The 13,872-nt window shown below is 38.7% G+C and overlaps 2 protein-coding genes across 11 annotated transcripts in view; one reads left to right on the top strand and one right to left on the bottom strand.

The window, feature by feature from the left end:
• The window catches only part of unc13bb (unc-13 homolog Bb (C. elegans)), a 55,850-nt gene that overhangs the window by 39,368 nt on the left and 2,610 nt on the right, over nucleotides 1-13,872 (bottom strand). For 9 of the 10 annotated variants that reach the window (XM_077585505.1, XM_077585516.1, XM_077585514.1 and 6 more), the window contains exons 2-6: nucleotides 11,137-11,166; nucleotides 6,298-6,397; nucleotides 4,440-4,557; nucleotides 1,383-1,506; nucleotides 138-211 (exon numbers count right to left, since the gene is read on the bottom strand). In XM_077585505.1, the coding sequence (XP_077441631.1) occupies nucleotides 138-211; nucleotides 1,383-1,506; nucleotides 4,440-4,557; nucleotides 6,298-6,397; nucleotides 11,137-11,166 (446 nt within the window). Of the gene's footprint in view, nucleotides 1-137; nucleotides 212-1,382; nucleotides 1,507-4,439; nucleotides 4,558-6,297; nucleotides 6,398-11,136; nucleotides 11,167-13,872 lie in introns of those variants that run through there. The other variant, XM_077585512.1, reaches the window with a different exon arrangement.
• Nucleotides 2,268-4,073, top strand: LOC144063987 (general transcription factor II-I repeat domain-containing protein 2A-like). The gene has a single exon (XM_077586092.1). It carries the CDS (start codon nucleotides 2,268-2,270, stop codon nucleotides 4,071-4,073), a length of 1,806 nt encoding a protein of 601 aa, XP_077442218.1.

Raw genomic sequence — 13,872 nt, forward strand, 5'->3', positions numbered from 1 at the left:
AACAAGCACATTTGTCAGTACAAAAGTACACAAAAATAGTAAATAGTGATTGGCACCTGGATGACAAGCATCATGCAATTTTTTGTCATTTTCTAAAATGGACTAATTGATATTTAAACCTATTCACAATGTCCTACCTCGTCATGGATTTCCATGGAATTGATTTGTTCCAGTTTGTCTGTCCAGTACTGTGCCTCATTTTCTGGGATATCTAGTGGCAAAATGCACAAAAAAGGTAACCTTTTATTTTGAGTGGAATATTCCAGGACACCACATAATACACCAGCGTTGATTTAGTTTTATATGAGTGGTTTACAAGTCAGGAAATGAAAATGTGTTAGTTTGGGATTGTCACAATTAGTTATGAAATCACAAACGTCTCTCCTGCAGACACTGTATTTGATTTTGTACCATTTAAATTATCAGAAAAATACTCAGCTGAACAGTTAACTGTCTATGAGACGAGAAAAAATGTCATAATACAAAGATGAGACAAAGCAGTTTTTACCAGTTATCAACTAGTAGAAGCTCAAAAATTTGAATGTGATCTGAATAAGGCCGTATAAATGACTCCATCTAGATGCAAACCATCAATGCATTGTATATATTTAGTTACATTTACAAACTTTAAAATGTAACCTAAGCATTTCCCAAACTTACTAACTTATAGGGTATGATTACCTTCCATTAAGAGAAAATTATCCTCTATTATCAGACAATCTTTCAGAAGGATTCGACTTTGCTCAGCACACTAGCAGACATTAACACACCTACACATTTACACACATAGGAGAGACATTTAAAGAATTCCAGCTATTTAGGTTTAATGGCACAAAGCCATCATGTCCTCCTGCAACCTTAAAGGTGCTTCTCCCGGAGAAGAAGAGTCACCAGACAAGACCTTTGGATCAAAAGAATTGAGCCAGACAAGTTGAAATTAACCACCCATACAAAAGTAAAATATTTACTGTCAAGCCAATGGAGAGGAAACCTCCGTGGAAGAAAAAAAAGTTAATATGATGTCACTGTTTAAATGGTTACGTTAGGTTGACACTACATATTCCTGCATTAGTGAGAAGGACACCAGGCTGCATGATGACGTCCTCAATCTGTGAGTCATGCCCCAGGCAACTTCAATACCAGCTGCTGACATTTCAGTCCACTAAGATTCTGTGGGTCATGACTGATTTGCTCCAGGTTAACACGAATAGCAAGGGTTCTACCTATATTACAATAGCCACGTTCTGCAGAGTCAAAGTATTTTGGAATATCTAATAATAATAAAAAATGCCACAGAATAAATGAAGGCTGAAAAAATAAGATTAAAGAAATGTATGAAAACCAAAGTCCACAGGAAGATGACTTGAAATTGATTATCTCACCAAAAGGCAGTTCAAAGCGAGTGTCCAGTAAGAGTCGATGAGGGGTCGGGTTTTTGGTGCCGTATATCTCATCTGCTTTAATCAAGACCTCTGCATCTAGGAGAAGCCATTGACCTTGACCTTCCTGCAATTTGGGATTGAGAAGGACATTTAACAGAAATCAGTCAGAAAATTTCAAAATTCAGGAAGCATCTGAAAGCATGAATTAACCAACTCTGTGACTACCATTTACAGTTTTTGTAAACTACACGTAACCGACACAGTGTGCATCAGGGATATTGTAATTTCTCTAGCACATCTTGTACTTGTTTATATAGGTTTAGAGCTGTGTATTCCCAGTCCGACACACCCTGCAGTACAATGCAACTATGCCATCATGTCAGACAAATCTCCTGTAAGCAACACATAGTTTATTTTACATTATGACTTGGAGGCGACAGCAATTTACAGTAAGCACTTCTCTTTTTTTCACACTAGCTCTGATGGTTGCCTACCACTGAATAACTCTCCAAGATGATAAAGCAAAAAAAAAAAAAAAAAATGGAAATGACGAAAAGTGTATTTAGAAAATGAGAGCTTTGGATTTTTGAAGAGGATCTCTTAAGTCCAAAAATAAGACAACTTTATTATCTTATATTGTGTAGGTCTGACACTGCATTTGGATAATGTATTGTGTAGAGCAGACCTGGGCAAATTACGGCCCGCGGGCCACATCCGGCCCTTTGTACGTCCCTGTCCGGCCCGCGTGAGGCCAATCATAAACACCATAAATTAAACAAAAAAAATTTTAACTTTTATTTTGGAATTTTATTTTGAAAAATGTTACGTCACTACGTATGCACGTCGTAGACGTAGCACTTTTACTCGCGCCAGGTTACCCTCAAGATGTCGGAACACCCCAAGAAAAGAAAAGTTGATAACGAATTCCGTATTGTCAACAAGACATGGGTTGCCAAATATTTCTTCACAGAAATTAAAGGTAAAGCAGTGTGCTTAGTCTGTGGTAAACAGGTTGCTGTGTTTAAAGAATATAATTTGAATCGCCACTACACGACCAAGCATGAAGATAAATACAGAAATCTGTCTGGTGAAGAGCGTGCAATGGAGTCTGATGCATTGCTTGCAAAACTACAAACCCAACAAGGATTTTTCACTAAACTTCACACTCCCAGAGAATCAGCCGTCAGGACAAGTTATGTCATTTCTCACAAAATCGCCAGAAAAAGTAAGGCGTTTTCTGACGGAGAGTTTATTAAGGAGTGTTTATTGGACTCTGCTGCGCTGATGTGCCCAGAGAAAAAGGGCGTGTTTGAGAACGTGTCACTCTCCCGACGCACTGTAACGAGGCGGATTGAGGACATCGCGGGAAACTTAGAGCTTCAGCTGAAGAACAGAGCGGCCGACTTTGACTTTTTTTCTCTGGCTTTGGATGAGAGCTGCGATGTACGTGACACCGCCCAGCTGCTCATCTTCTTACGTGGGATAACCGCAGACTTTCAAATCACGGAGGAGTTGGCAGCCATGAAGTCAATAAAAGGGACAACCACAGGTAATGACTTGTTCAGAGAGGTAAATGCATGTATGGCCATGTTAGGACTGAAATGGGACAAGCTTACAGGTGTGACAACAGATGGTTGTCCAAATCTGACCAGGAAAAATGTTGGACTTTTAAAGAGAATGCAGGATAAAGTGACAGAAATGAACCCTGATCAGAAATTGACATTTTTGCATTGTATCATACATCAGGAAGTGTTGTGTAAGACAGTGTTAAAAATGAAAAATGTCGTTGATGCTGTCACTAAAATAGTTAACTTCATCAGAGCGAGAGCTTTAAATCACAGACAGTTTGTTGCTTTGTTGGAGGAAAATGAGGCTGAACATGGTGACATAAGCTATCACTGCACTGTTAGGTGGCTCAGCCTTGGCAAGGTTCTGAAAATTGTCTGGGACCTGAGAGACCAGATTCAAGACTTCTGTATTCAGAAAGGTCATGACGTCCCAGAACTTTCAGATAACGACTGGTTGGCAGACCTCGGATTCGCTGTGGATGTGACTGCACTAATGAACGAACTAAATGTCAAAATGCAGAGCAAGGGCCTTTTTGTGCATGAGATGTACAGTGCAGTGAAGGCTTTCATGAGAAAACTGCAGCTTCTCTCAAGCCAAGTGAAGGAAAAGATTCTGACCCACTTGCCAACACTTAAGGAAGCCAAAAGATCAGGTGATCATCTCCAGAAGTACTCAACCATGTTAGAAGCATTGCATGCAGAGTTTTCAAGGCGATTTCAAGATTTCAAAACTCTTGAGAGTGAAATGCACATGGTTTCTTCTCCCTTCAACTGCAGTGTGGATGATGCACCAAGTGAAGTTCAGATGGAACTCATTGATCTGCAGTCTGACACACTTCTGACAGATCACTTCAAGTCAGTCTCACTGCTGGACTTTTACTCCGCCCTCAAAGAGGAGAACTTTCCACACCTGAGGAGGCATGCTCAGAGGATCCTAGTCCTCTTTGGATCTACCTATCATTGTGAACAGACATTCTCAGTTATGAAGTTCAACAAATCCAAACACAGATCCTCTATGACTGATGACCACCTCTCAGCTGTCCTTCGCATAGCCACTTCAGACATTCCGCCAGATTTCAATGCCCTTGTTCAAGCCCAGAACAGACTGGATTATTCTCACTGAAGAGGTAACATGAGGTGGAAAACATTACAAGTTATTGTTTGTGGAGATTAACAAATTAAAAATAAATTGCACTGGTTCAATAATTGTTTTTCTTATTTAACCAATACACCACAATTTCACATAAGCTAATATAAATATTTACAGAGTGCTTTATTCTTCTGATTATCAGTACCAGCTATTCAAAATATTTAATTTGAGCATTTTACAATGAAAGAAAGTTGGTGGCCCTCTGACACAATTCAGGTTTCTCATGCGGCCCCCGATAAAAATTAATTGCCCACCCCTGGTGTAGAGTATGTAGACTATGTTTAACCAAAAATATGTGAAATGTCTTTTATTATGTATGGCTATTCTAGCCATTCTAACCTCCTCTGATTGTTGAATACGTTTCAAAGGGATCCAGGCTGTCCCCACCATGGTGTCCCAGATGAGGCCTTTGTTCCACACCTCAACAATGAGCCCAAGATCCAACCGGTTGATCTCACTGTGGAAAAAAATATATAATAATTTCAATATCCACAAAATTAGCTGCACTAAGGGAAACAAATATCAGAAGAAAGTGTAGCCTGACAAGAATCACTACAAGGAGATGGTTCCTGCTTTTGTTAAATATAAGTCCAGTGGTTCTTAACCTGGGTTCGAATGAACCTCAAGGGGTTCGGAGGAGGTCAAGAGACCCACGCGACTTAAAGGATTTGTGATGATATGTCTCGATTGGCCATCATTGGCTGCAGGTGGTTGTGCTACATTGCTTGGCCTATCTGTGCTGCAGGAAATTTGGTGGGGTCAGTAGTCGACTTGTGGCTGTTGTGATGGTACGTCGTGTGATTTCTTTATTATTGTGATCCCTTTATACCAACTCTGTCCAGAAAAAAAGAGAGAGTGATCGGACGTATATATGCAATATGAACTCACATATGTAACAGAAGATATGGTGTTCCGCAGGGTTCATTTCTGGGGCCTTTGCTGTTTTCATTGTATCTGCTGCCCCTGGGTTCTATCTTAAGAAAACAGTGGTGGTTGTTTTAAAGTGCTCTCTAAATATAGAGTTCAATGCTGGGAGTCAGTGTCCTAACTGCATGATTTGCAATGCCAAGTTGAGCAATTCGAGTCCAGCACAACTAGCTAGCTAGTAAAAAGCTGCATAGAGATAGGGAATCGAAGAACATAATGTTTTCTGAATTTAAGGAAATGAAAGCCAGATTCGATGAAAAGGCTACTCTCCCTGTTTGTTTTGTTCACCTGTAAAGTCTATACCTGTCTTGAATTTGAAGGGGGGGAAAAAATCATACCGGCATTTTATTTTTCAATAAAGAAGGGTTCAGTGAATAAACACAGGAAACTGGTGGGGTTCAATACCTCCAACAAGGTTAAGAACCACTGTATTAGTCAAATCCATTCCTGCCTTGTTTTACATTCACCTCACTATTCAAAGGGTTCAAATATAGCCTGATGGCTGCAATGAAATTGGACATTAATTTTCAAAAGGGAGCCGCATAACAAGAGCATTTACATACTCTCATCTGTGGTAGTTTACAATTCGCTCTGGTCCAATCAAAAGAAAGATGAGAGGGATAATAAAAATGAACAGCTAATTGACAAAAAGCACAGGGTTGGGTTGGGGGGGGGGGGGGTATCCATGGTGTCCAGGTGCAGAGATAAAGGCTTTTTGTATCATGTGCTCAAACAAGATAGCGGAATAAATCAGTCATGCAAGGATATGAATTTGAACTAGCAGGCTCTCGTTTAAATTCGCTATACAAATCTTCTGCAATCAGTATTTGGCCAAGTAAACACAATCAACAACCAAACTATTATGATTCATGATAAATATTGATATAAAATTATCATCCATCCCTATGACGTGTGCAACACATGACATCCGAGTTCTGTATATCTGACATCATCATGTATTTGATTTTATATGAGTCAGGTCTTCACGTGTTGGATTTCAATGAACACAGACTCCGGTTACTGGTATTAGAGAGTCTGGAACAACAAACACTGGCACAATGTTGGTGTTCACAAAAGACAAACACCCTCAAATAGCTCTCTGATCACTATGGGTACCTTTCACGATGTACGATGAGGAAAGTAAACAGTTGAATAAACAAGGAGGAATACCACAGTCACAGTTTACTCAAAATACACAGAAGACTGCAATTTTGAGTATGCATACAGCATAAAACATAACGTTGAATATCTTCCAAGTTCATGTACTTACAACATGAAATCTTGTTCCCAGGAAGGCTGATCCCCTCGCACGGTGATTGTCGTGCTTTTGACATTCTGCACCTTCAGAGTCACATAAGTGTTGAATTTGTCTGTAACAACAAGGATGAAATAATACAGTTGGACTCAAAAACAATTCTTAAAAGACCACAAAGAATTTTCTCAACCATTCAAAGGCCCATTTATTGAAGTCAGTCAGGCCATGTGATATTACTGGAATATTTAAAATTACTACTATTACAGTAATTTATGGACTATAAGGCGCACCTGACTATAAGCTGCACTAGCTAAATTTGGGTGAATACTCGAGTTTGTTACACATATATGCGACTGTAAGTCGCAGGTGTTTTAATGTTACTGCACCGGGTCCCCGCTACTTTCTTTTCCATAACGAGGGCACAAATTGCCTCGCTCTCGTTCTGTCTCTCCTAGTGTATTTGGACTCACTTGGTCTGTTTTGCTCTGCCTTTATAGTGCGCCCCCTTGTGATTTGATGGATAAGACGCACCTTTGTATTAGCCGCAGGGTTGAATGCAAGTGAAAAAGGTAGCGGCTTATAGTCCAGAAATTACTGTAAGTATATGCTCATGACTTATGAGCTAGAGATAAAAAAAACTAAATTCCATTGTTCTCATTTTGACATTGCAGCAGGATGCAAAAAAATGCACATACAATTTTCACACCCAGAGATTGCGGTCACACTCAGGTAGTATTACCGAAAGGCAACGAAAGCCTGCCCGTGCTGTTTACACTGAGCGGAATCAAACTTTAAAAAGACAAAAACAAACAAAAAGGAGGTGCACATTTTGTCCTGTTCATAAAGTGTTCACATCAGTATTTTTTCATTGGACTTCATTGGCTGTGCAGTACAATAGATATGTATGCGCGTTTATTTATGAATATAAAAAAACTGAGATATCATGAAAACCTTTAGCAACATATTTCAAACAGCGCTGGTGGCTGCAAAACTCAATTCTCCCATAAACACACACCCAGCCATCCTTTCAGGAACTCTGTTTAAAAAAGCTAAAAGCATAACTAAACTAACCTCCTTGATGGAATTTAAAAAATATATATTTAGAGTAGACACACCCACGCATGGCGTGCACGCACACACACATACATGTACACACATGTGCGCACACTCACACACAAACTATGGGAAAAACTAAGCAAGGGATCAGCTGCTTGGTTGCAGTCTTGTGACACTTTCAGGTTACCCCAGAAACACAATCAAAACATTTACCCTGCCTTCAACAAAGCAGCCAGCAAATAATGGATTTCAAAGACCCATAACAGGTATCTGTTTTTCTTTTATTACTGCCTGAAACAAAAGAAACGACACTGAGGACACCCTGGCAGCAGTCTAAAAGTGCTGTCGTGTCTACAAGAGCAAAAGTGACAGAGCACAGACCTAATCACTGTCTCAAGGGGACAGAAGCCAAAGAAAATACATTATTATAAAAGGAGCCAGGGGGATGCTCGAACCATTCTCTAATTAGATTTATATCATTAGCCTAGGATGTGCCACACTTGGGTTGGCTACCATGAATAGAAGAGATAAGGAAGAGGTTGTATGGATTAGATCAACACCACTTAGAACTGCAGCTGTGGGGCCTTTGCAGCAGATACTGTCTTCTATAGGCTGCCTGCCACAATTAGAAGCGACGCTGACCTAGCACAATGGGGAATGGCAAAAGCATCCAACAAAGTTTATTTTAGTTCACAAAGACACTATATTTTCTCAAAAGTGAAAGCTCAATGTTGCCGAAATGAAATGCTCGACAGAATTAAACTAACTATAACCCTGGTCAATAATAAGGAAGACATATCAATAAATAAATTGACTGTAGGTGATTGTCAAGAAATGTGCTGACTGTGGTGAAATCATTGTTGATGGCAACTAATTGACTGCGCAGGTGACATTTGAGGCACTTTTGATTCAACTCCCGCTTAGGTGTGTTCGGCACCCACGGCATTTACCTACTTGCTGATTTTTTTCTTCTCAATAAAAAAAAAAAGTTATTATTTTGGATTTTTTTTGGTGGAACTAACATCTATTCTTCATGGAAAACACTTGGAGTTTTTATCACTGTTTTATTCAATAATTGTTGGGGTATAAAATGTATCTATCTATTTTTCTTCCTTCCCCATTGGATGGATAGAACAGTATTGCTGGCATTATTAAAGATGGCAAGATGTTGGATTTACTCCCAAAGTTTGTTTTTTTGCTTTTGAGATACTTGGGGTCCTGAGACTGTCCACTTATCCAAGTCATGCATCTCCATCCACTATTGATGGATGCTGTTTTCCCCGCCTTCATAAATTAGTCAGGAAAACTCAGGCAGTCGAAAGACTGACATTTTGAATTCCGACCTCTTATTGACAACGCATTCAACAGAAAACATATCCAGGACGGATTTCAACCTTTGCTGGTCAATTCATCATTCTCCAGTCTGGTTCTGAGTTGAAAACATGTACTAACCCAACAAAACAAATCTCTTATCAAGTTCAAGCTTCCTGAGGTAGTGAGTGGAAAACCAGGCAGTGGCATATCCAAGGTTATTTTAAGTTGGACACATTCATCCAGAAAGCTAATGTTCCAAATTAAAGCCTAAATGAAGGTGTGGGGGAAAATACAAAGCAAACACGTCACACACAAGCCCTGTGTACACAAAGAGGGAGAAAGGTCACAAGTGTTCTGTACTTACGCAGAAACGACAGGACTGCCGGTAATAATGAATTCAGCCTTATTGCTGAATGATTGCTGGACAATAAAAATACAGGTAAATGTATTTCTTTTATCATAGTAGGCTTTAAATAATTTGCCTTAACCGCTGCTTTTGGACCAAAAAACACTAAATATTACATGCTGAATGTACAGTTAAGACCGTATAGTCATATAATGAAAATGTTTAAACGTTTAAAAATACAGGTATATACATTTAAAATACTATAACTGTCAATAAGGTCAGTTACAGACAGAAAGCAGCCCAAGAACATAAACAGGTATATGAAAAGTCTACACACCCTGATGTCAAAAAAAAAAAAAAAAAAAAGATTAAGGTGAATCATCTCAAAACTTTTTCCACCATTAATGGAATCTATAACCTGCACAACTCAATTGAAACAATAAATCTTTAGAGAGTCAGAATAACAATACAAAAGAATTGCCAAGGCATTAAATAATATACTCTAGAACATAGTGAAGAAAGTAGTTAAGCAGAGAAAATATAGAAAAAGAAAGAAAATAGAAAAAGAATTGGACATACCTTCAAAGCTAATGAAAAGACGAGAGAAAAAAATTATCAGGGAGGCTGCCAAAAGGCCAACAACAAGGAGGGAGATGAAGGAATTTCTGGAACGTCTGGCTATTTAGTACAACAATCTCCATCCTTCTTCAATATGTGTGAGCAACGGGGCAGTGTGGTGCAATAGGAACTTGAGCTCACAAAGAAGAGAGCCACTTGAAATTTACCAAAAGCATACGGTGAGAATCTTTTATGGTTCGGGTAAAACATCTTGGCCATAATTGCAAAAAGGTGTAAACAACATTGCTCATCACTAAAACAACATTATACCTGTGTATGTTGTGTGGTATTGTTTTTCTTCAGCTGTAACTGGGGCATGGAGGGAATTCTAGTTAAGCCTGTCTCACTGAACGGCGCAGCATTGTGAGGGTGCGCACATGTAGCGAATGTTGCTTTTTCAGCAGGCTTCCTTCAGTTTTGCAAAACGTTGCAAACACACATTATGTCAGTTTGTTGTATTTTTTTACTTGGCCTCTAGAAAATATTCAATGTTTTCTTTCCAACTAATATCTACAGGTTGTAGTTCACATTAATGGTGGAAAAAAACTCCCATCCTAGTCTAATTTTTTTATACTACAAAAACCTGCCATTCGAAAGTGGGTGTGAAGAGTTTTTTCTATCCATTGCATGTTTACAAAGACAAAAGGATTAAGTGAATTATCCATGATGTTTGCTTTGGGGCAGGTGTTACACGAGGTGTGGCCCAGAGGAGGGAAGAGCCTCATAAAATACACACAAGAAAGACTTACACAGGGTAATTATCAAAAATAAATATCCTTGGCAACAGAGACTGTTCGCTTTAACAAAAGGCAGAGGTCAGTTTGTGATTGAATGTAAAATGAATGTAAAATAATATCACTGTCACATCTGAAGTCGCTGTGACTCTGTCGCTGCTGTTGGATTCTTTGGCAAGACACGTCACAAGGCTTAAAAGATGGGTGTGAGGTTAAACGAGGGATTGGCATAGGTGGAGAGCAGAGGGATTTGGTCTGAGAAGACAACGATCTTAAGTCACATGCTGGCATCGAAGGACGCAAAGGTTACATCATGTCAAACAAAACCTTGACTATAAACACAGCTAATCTTTGCAATAACGAACAGTTTTTATATATAAATACTGTAAATACATAGAGAGAGAGAGAGAATTTTAAATACGTTCTAAACACTGACGGCCACTTGAATTAAAGGGTGCTCTTTACCTTAATGTCTTTAGAGCGACACTCTTCAATAAATTTTCCAAATTACCTATACTAAAATAAGTGCTATACTATGCTAATAGATCAACAAACCAGCTATATATATATATATATATATATAAATAGCATGTACAAATTCCAAGTCTCTATTACAGTTAGTGTGATACAAGCTTCTCAGCAAGGGCTAATCCAGCTCGGACGATTTTACCCTACCTGGCTCACATTTCATCTGAAACCCGCCTGCAAACAAAGCGTTCAGCCTAAAGTGAACATTGTAAATGTGTGACCATGCGGGAAAAAAACAACGTTTGTGAAAGCACTCACCAGAAGGTCCGTGGAGCTTGGCTTTTTTCACTGCAAATAAAGAATGCAGAACAGTTTTAGTTAAGAGACCCATATATAGTGTAAAAATCATTCAAATTCAGCCATCTTGACAAGAGTCAGAAACATAGCTTGAGTCATGGTTACACACGGGTAAGGACTTCAAAAAATAGAAAGGCCCGTTTACAAACTTTACAGTGGAAAAGTACACTTTTATATCGAGGTTAGAGTAGTGGGGCTGCATAGAGCATATTATTGTAAAGAAATGTTTTCTGTTAACTTCCCCTTTAACAACACTTCTGATTGAATACTCATTTGTTTATATTATAGTAGAGCTATAATGTTAGAAATGCCTACTATTGGTCTTGTACTTACTACTGTTTTAATTCGACATCTCGCTAGACTCCCAGACAAAAAGCTACCACACATGCGTATAAACAAAAAGGTATCCACATTTAACTTTTTCTAATGAACAGTGCAGAGAAAGCTGGAAGCCGCAGTCAAAAATATGAATGGTTACGACAAAATAACAACAAAAAGTCAACATGTAGATATGTCCTCATAAAAATAAAAATGAACTCAAAAGAAATCATAAATGCCTTCAGAGCAGGAAAAAGAATTATAATACAAGTTCCTCCACATATTTGTGATTCACAAATTCGCGTATTTGTTGCTCTAAAAGCATTGTTGATTGGTAGTTGTGGTAATTTGTGCGCGTATCGGCCTATATTTAGGCATGAATAACATCTTGACTCAGGAGCAATTGTTATTGAAGCCTGACAACGTCGTTAATATGCAAACAAAGGTTCCATGACCCGGGACACATGATTACATACACACAGCCTTGCAGACAGATGAACAAGCCAGGCTCATGACGTCACCGCAAGCATCATCACCATTCAATATGAAGCTTCATAAAAAATAGAACTGAGGTGAGATGCTTCTTTAAAATGTATCATTATTATAAGCACAAGTCCTCTCGAATCAAAAAGTAGGTTTAATAGAAAAATTAACTTAAGCTAATTTTAGGATCATGATCATTACAAGTAGGCTACATTAAATGCTAGGTATTTTCCAATATGTTACCACAGAGGTTTGTTGGTACTTATCATTTCCTGATACCATGCTATTTTTAGACAATGTAACCTTAAGGTATTACAAAACCAATTTGGACTGTTATCAAAAAATTTTTGGAGAGTTACTGCATGTACTAACATGTATTGATGGAATTAGTGGCCAACATACATTTTTTGGGTGTGGTATAGTTGGGAGAAAAAAAAAGATTTACATATAGCTTTCATTAAACTAGAGCAAGAAGTTGCCCTAATTACTCTGAACATATATTAATATTTAGATCTGCATTTGATTACAATTGAAATACTGTACACTTTTTGCATATCCCTTAACACCAACCTTTTTACTATCAGGATAGACCTGAACAGCTGTGTCACACAACAAACAACTGTTTAACAAACAGACAGCTAACAATGGCACATTAAATAGTGGGGAGTGGATAAGAAGCACATTAGGAAAGGTAACAAAAGCTACAAAAAAAAAAAACTCCTGAAAGTGGTAAAAATGTTGCTTTGGTTTATTTTTAGAATGCCCATCTTTATTCTCTTGATGCAGCGACATTACAATGTTTGGGATTGAAGTGCTTTAGCGGGGATTACTAGTGATTGCTGTGGCAGTGTTCAGGCATATAACCTACTAAACCTCTGGAGCCTTAGATGGCAGATGGGCCGAAACAGGATGATGGAGGCACAAATGACACTTACATATTTGAATGCAACATCTCCTGCTCAGTCAGCGCACACTACTTCTGTTTCCTCATAACTGGGTGGTTCGATTCTTTAGGATTTGATTGGAAATGGTCCCAAAAATAAACATTTTTTTCTTCATCTTTCAATAAATAAATTGAATGAGGGGAAAAGTGTTTTTTTTAGTTTAAGTAATGATGTGATATATCATTATTTATGAAATTCTATAAGAAAAATGCAATTTCTACCAGCAAGGTATTTCCTAACTCGTTAATTCCTTGTGAGTGAAGAGGTGGAAAGGGTTGGGGGACTTTCCACTAAACACTTTCCGTTTTACTCTGAGACACAGCAGGACGAATGAACAGTAGCCACATACTCTGATTTGCATGACGTTATTTCACAGGCCTGAGGGCAATATAGTGGAAACTGATGTTTATCAAGGTCCGTAAATCTATTAAGGTCACAAACCATTTCCCCCTCTTTTTTGTAATACTTCTTCCTTTCATTATATCATAAAATGGAATGTATTTATTTTGTTAACAAGACTCCATTTGGGGTGTTTGCATTGGAGATGTCAAAGAAGGCAGTAGACTGTCAACACCCTTTTGTTTCACTTTCACTTAAGTACTTGCTTCCCTTGACAATACATATTCCAATTAAAACCACATTTGAACAATATTCGGAGCCACTACCAGGGACACTCACACTACAGCAGAGGGAAAAACAAAACAACATTGTGCTGTATTTGCAGGAAAACGGGAACAGGAAGTGACACTATGCTCTCCTAATGCTGCTGGCAGCAGTGCACTTCCGCTGGTGCCGGCGGCTATGATCAGGTGGAGAGAAACAGAGAGCACGAGAGAGAGAGAGAGAGAGAGATAGAGAGAGAGAGAGAGCAACAGATGGTCAAGGGATTACATCCACAATCTCTAAGCGCTCTCCCTGTCTCTGCCTCGTTCTCGCATAATTCCACTACGCT

Source organism: Vanacampus margaritifer, chromosome 14, assembly GCF_051991255.1.
Source record: "Vanacampus margaritifer isolate UIUO_Vmar chromosome 14, RoL_Vmar_1.0, whole genome shotgun sequence".
In the NCBI taxonomy this organism is placed as follows: domain Eukaryota; kingdom Metazoa; phylum Chordata; class Actinopteri; order Syngnathiformes; family Syngnathidae; genus Vanacampus; species Vanacampus margaritifer.

What these genes read in the sequence shown, in the direction of transcription:
- LOC144063987 (XM_077586092.1), top strand. Translation starts at nt 2,268, where the DNA reads ATGTCGGAACACCCCAAGAAAAGAAAAGTTGATAACGAATTCCGTATT.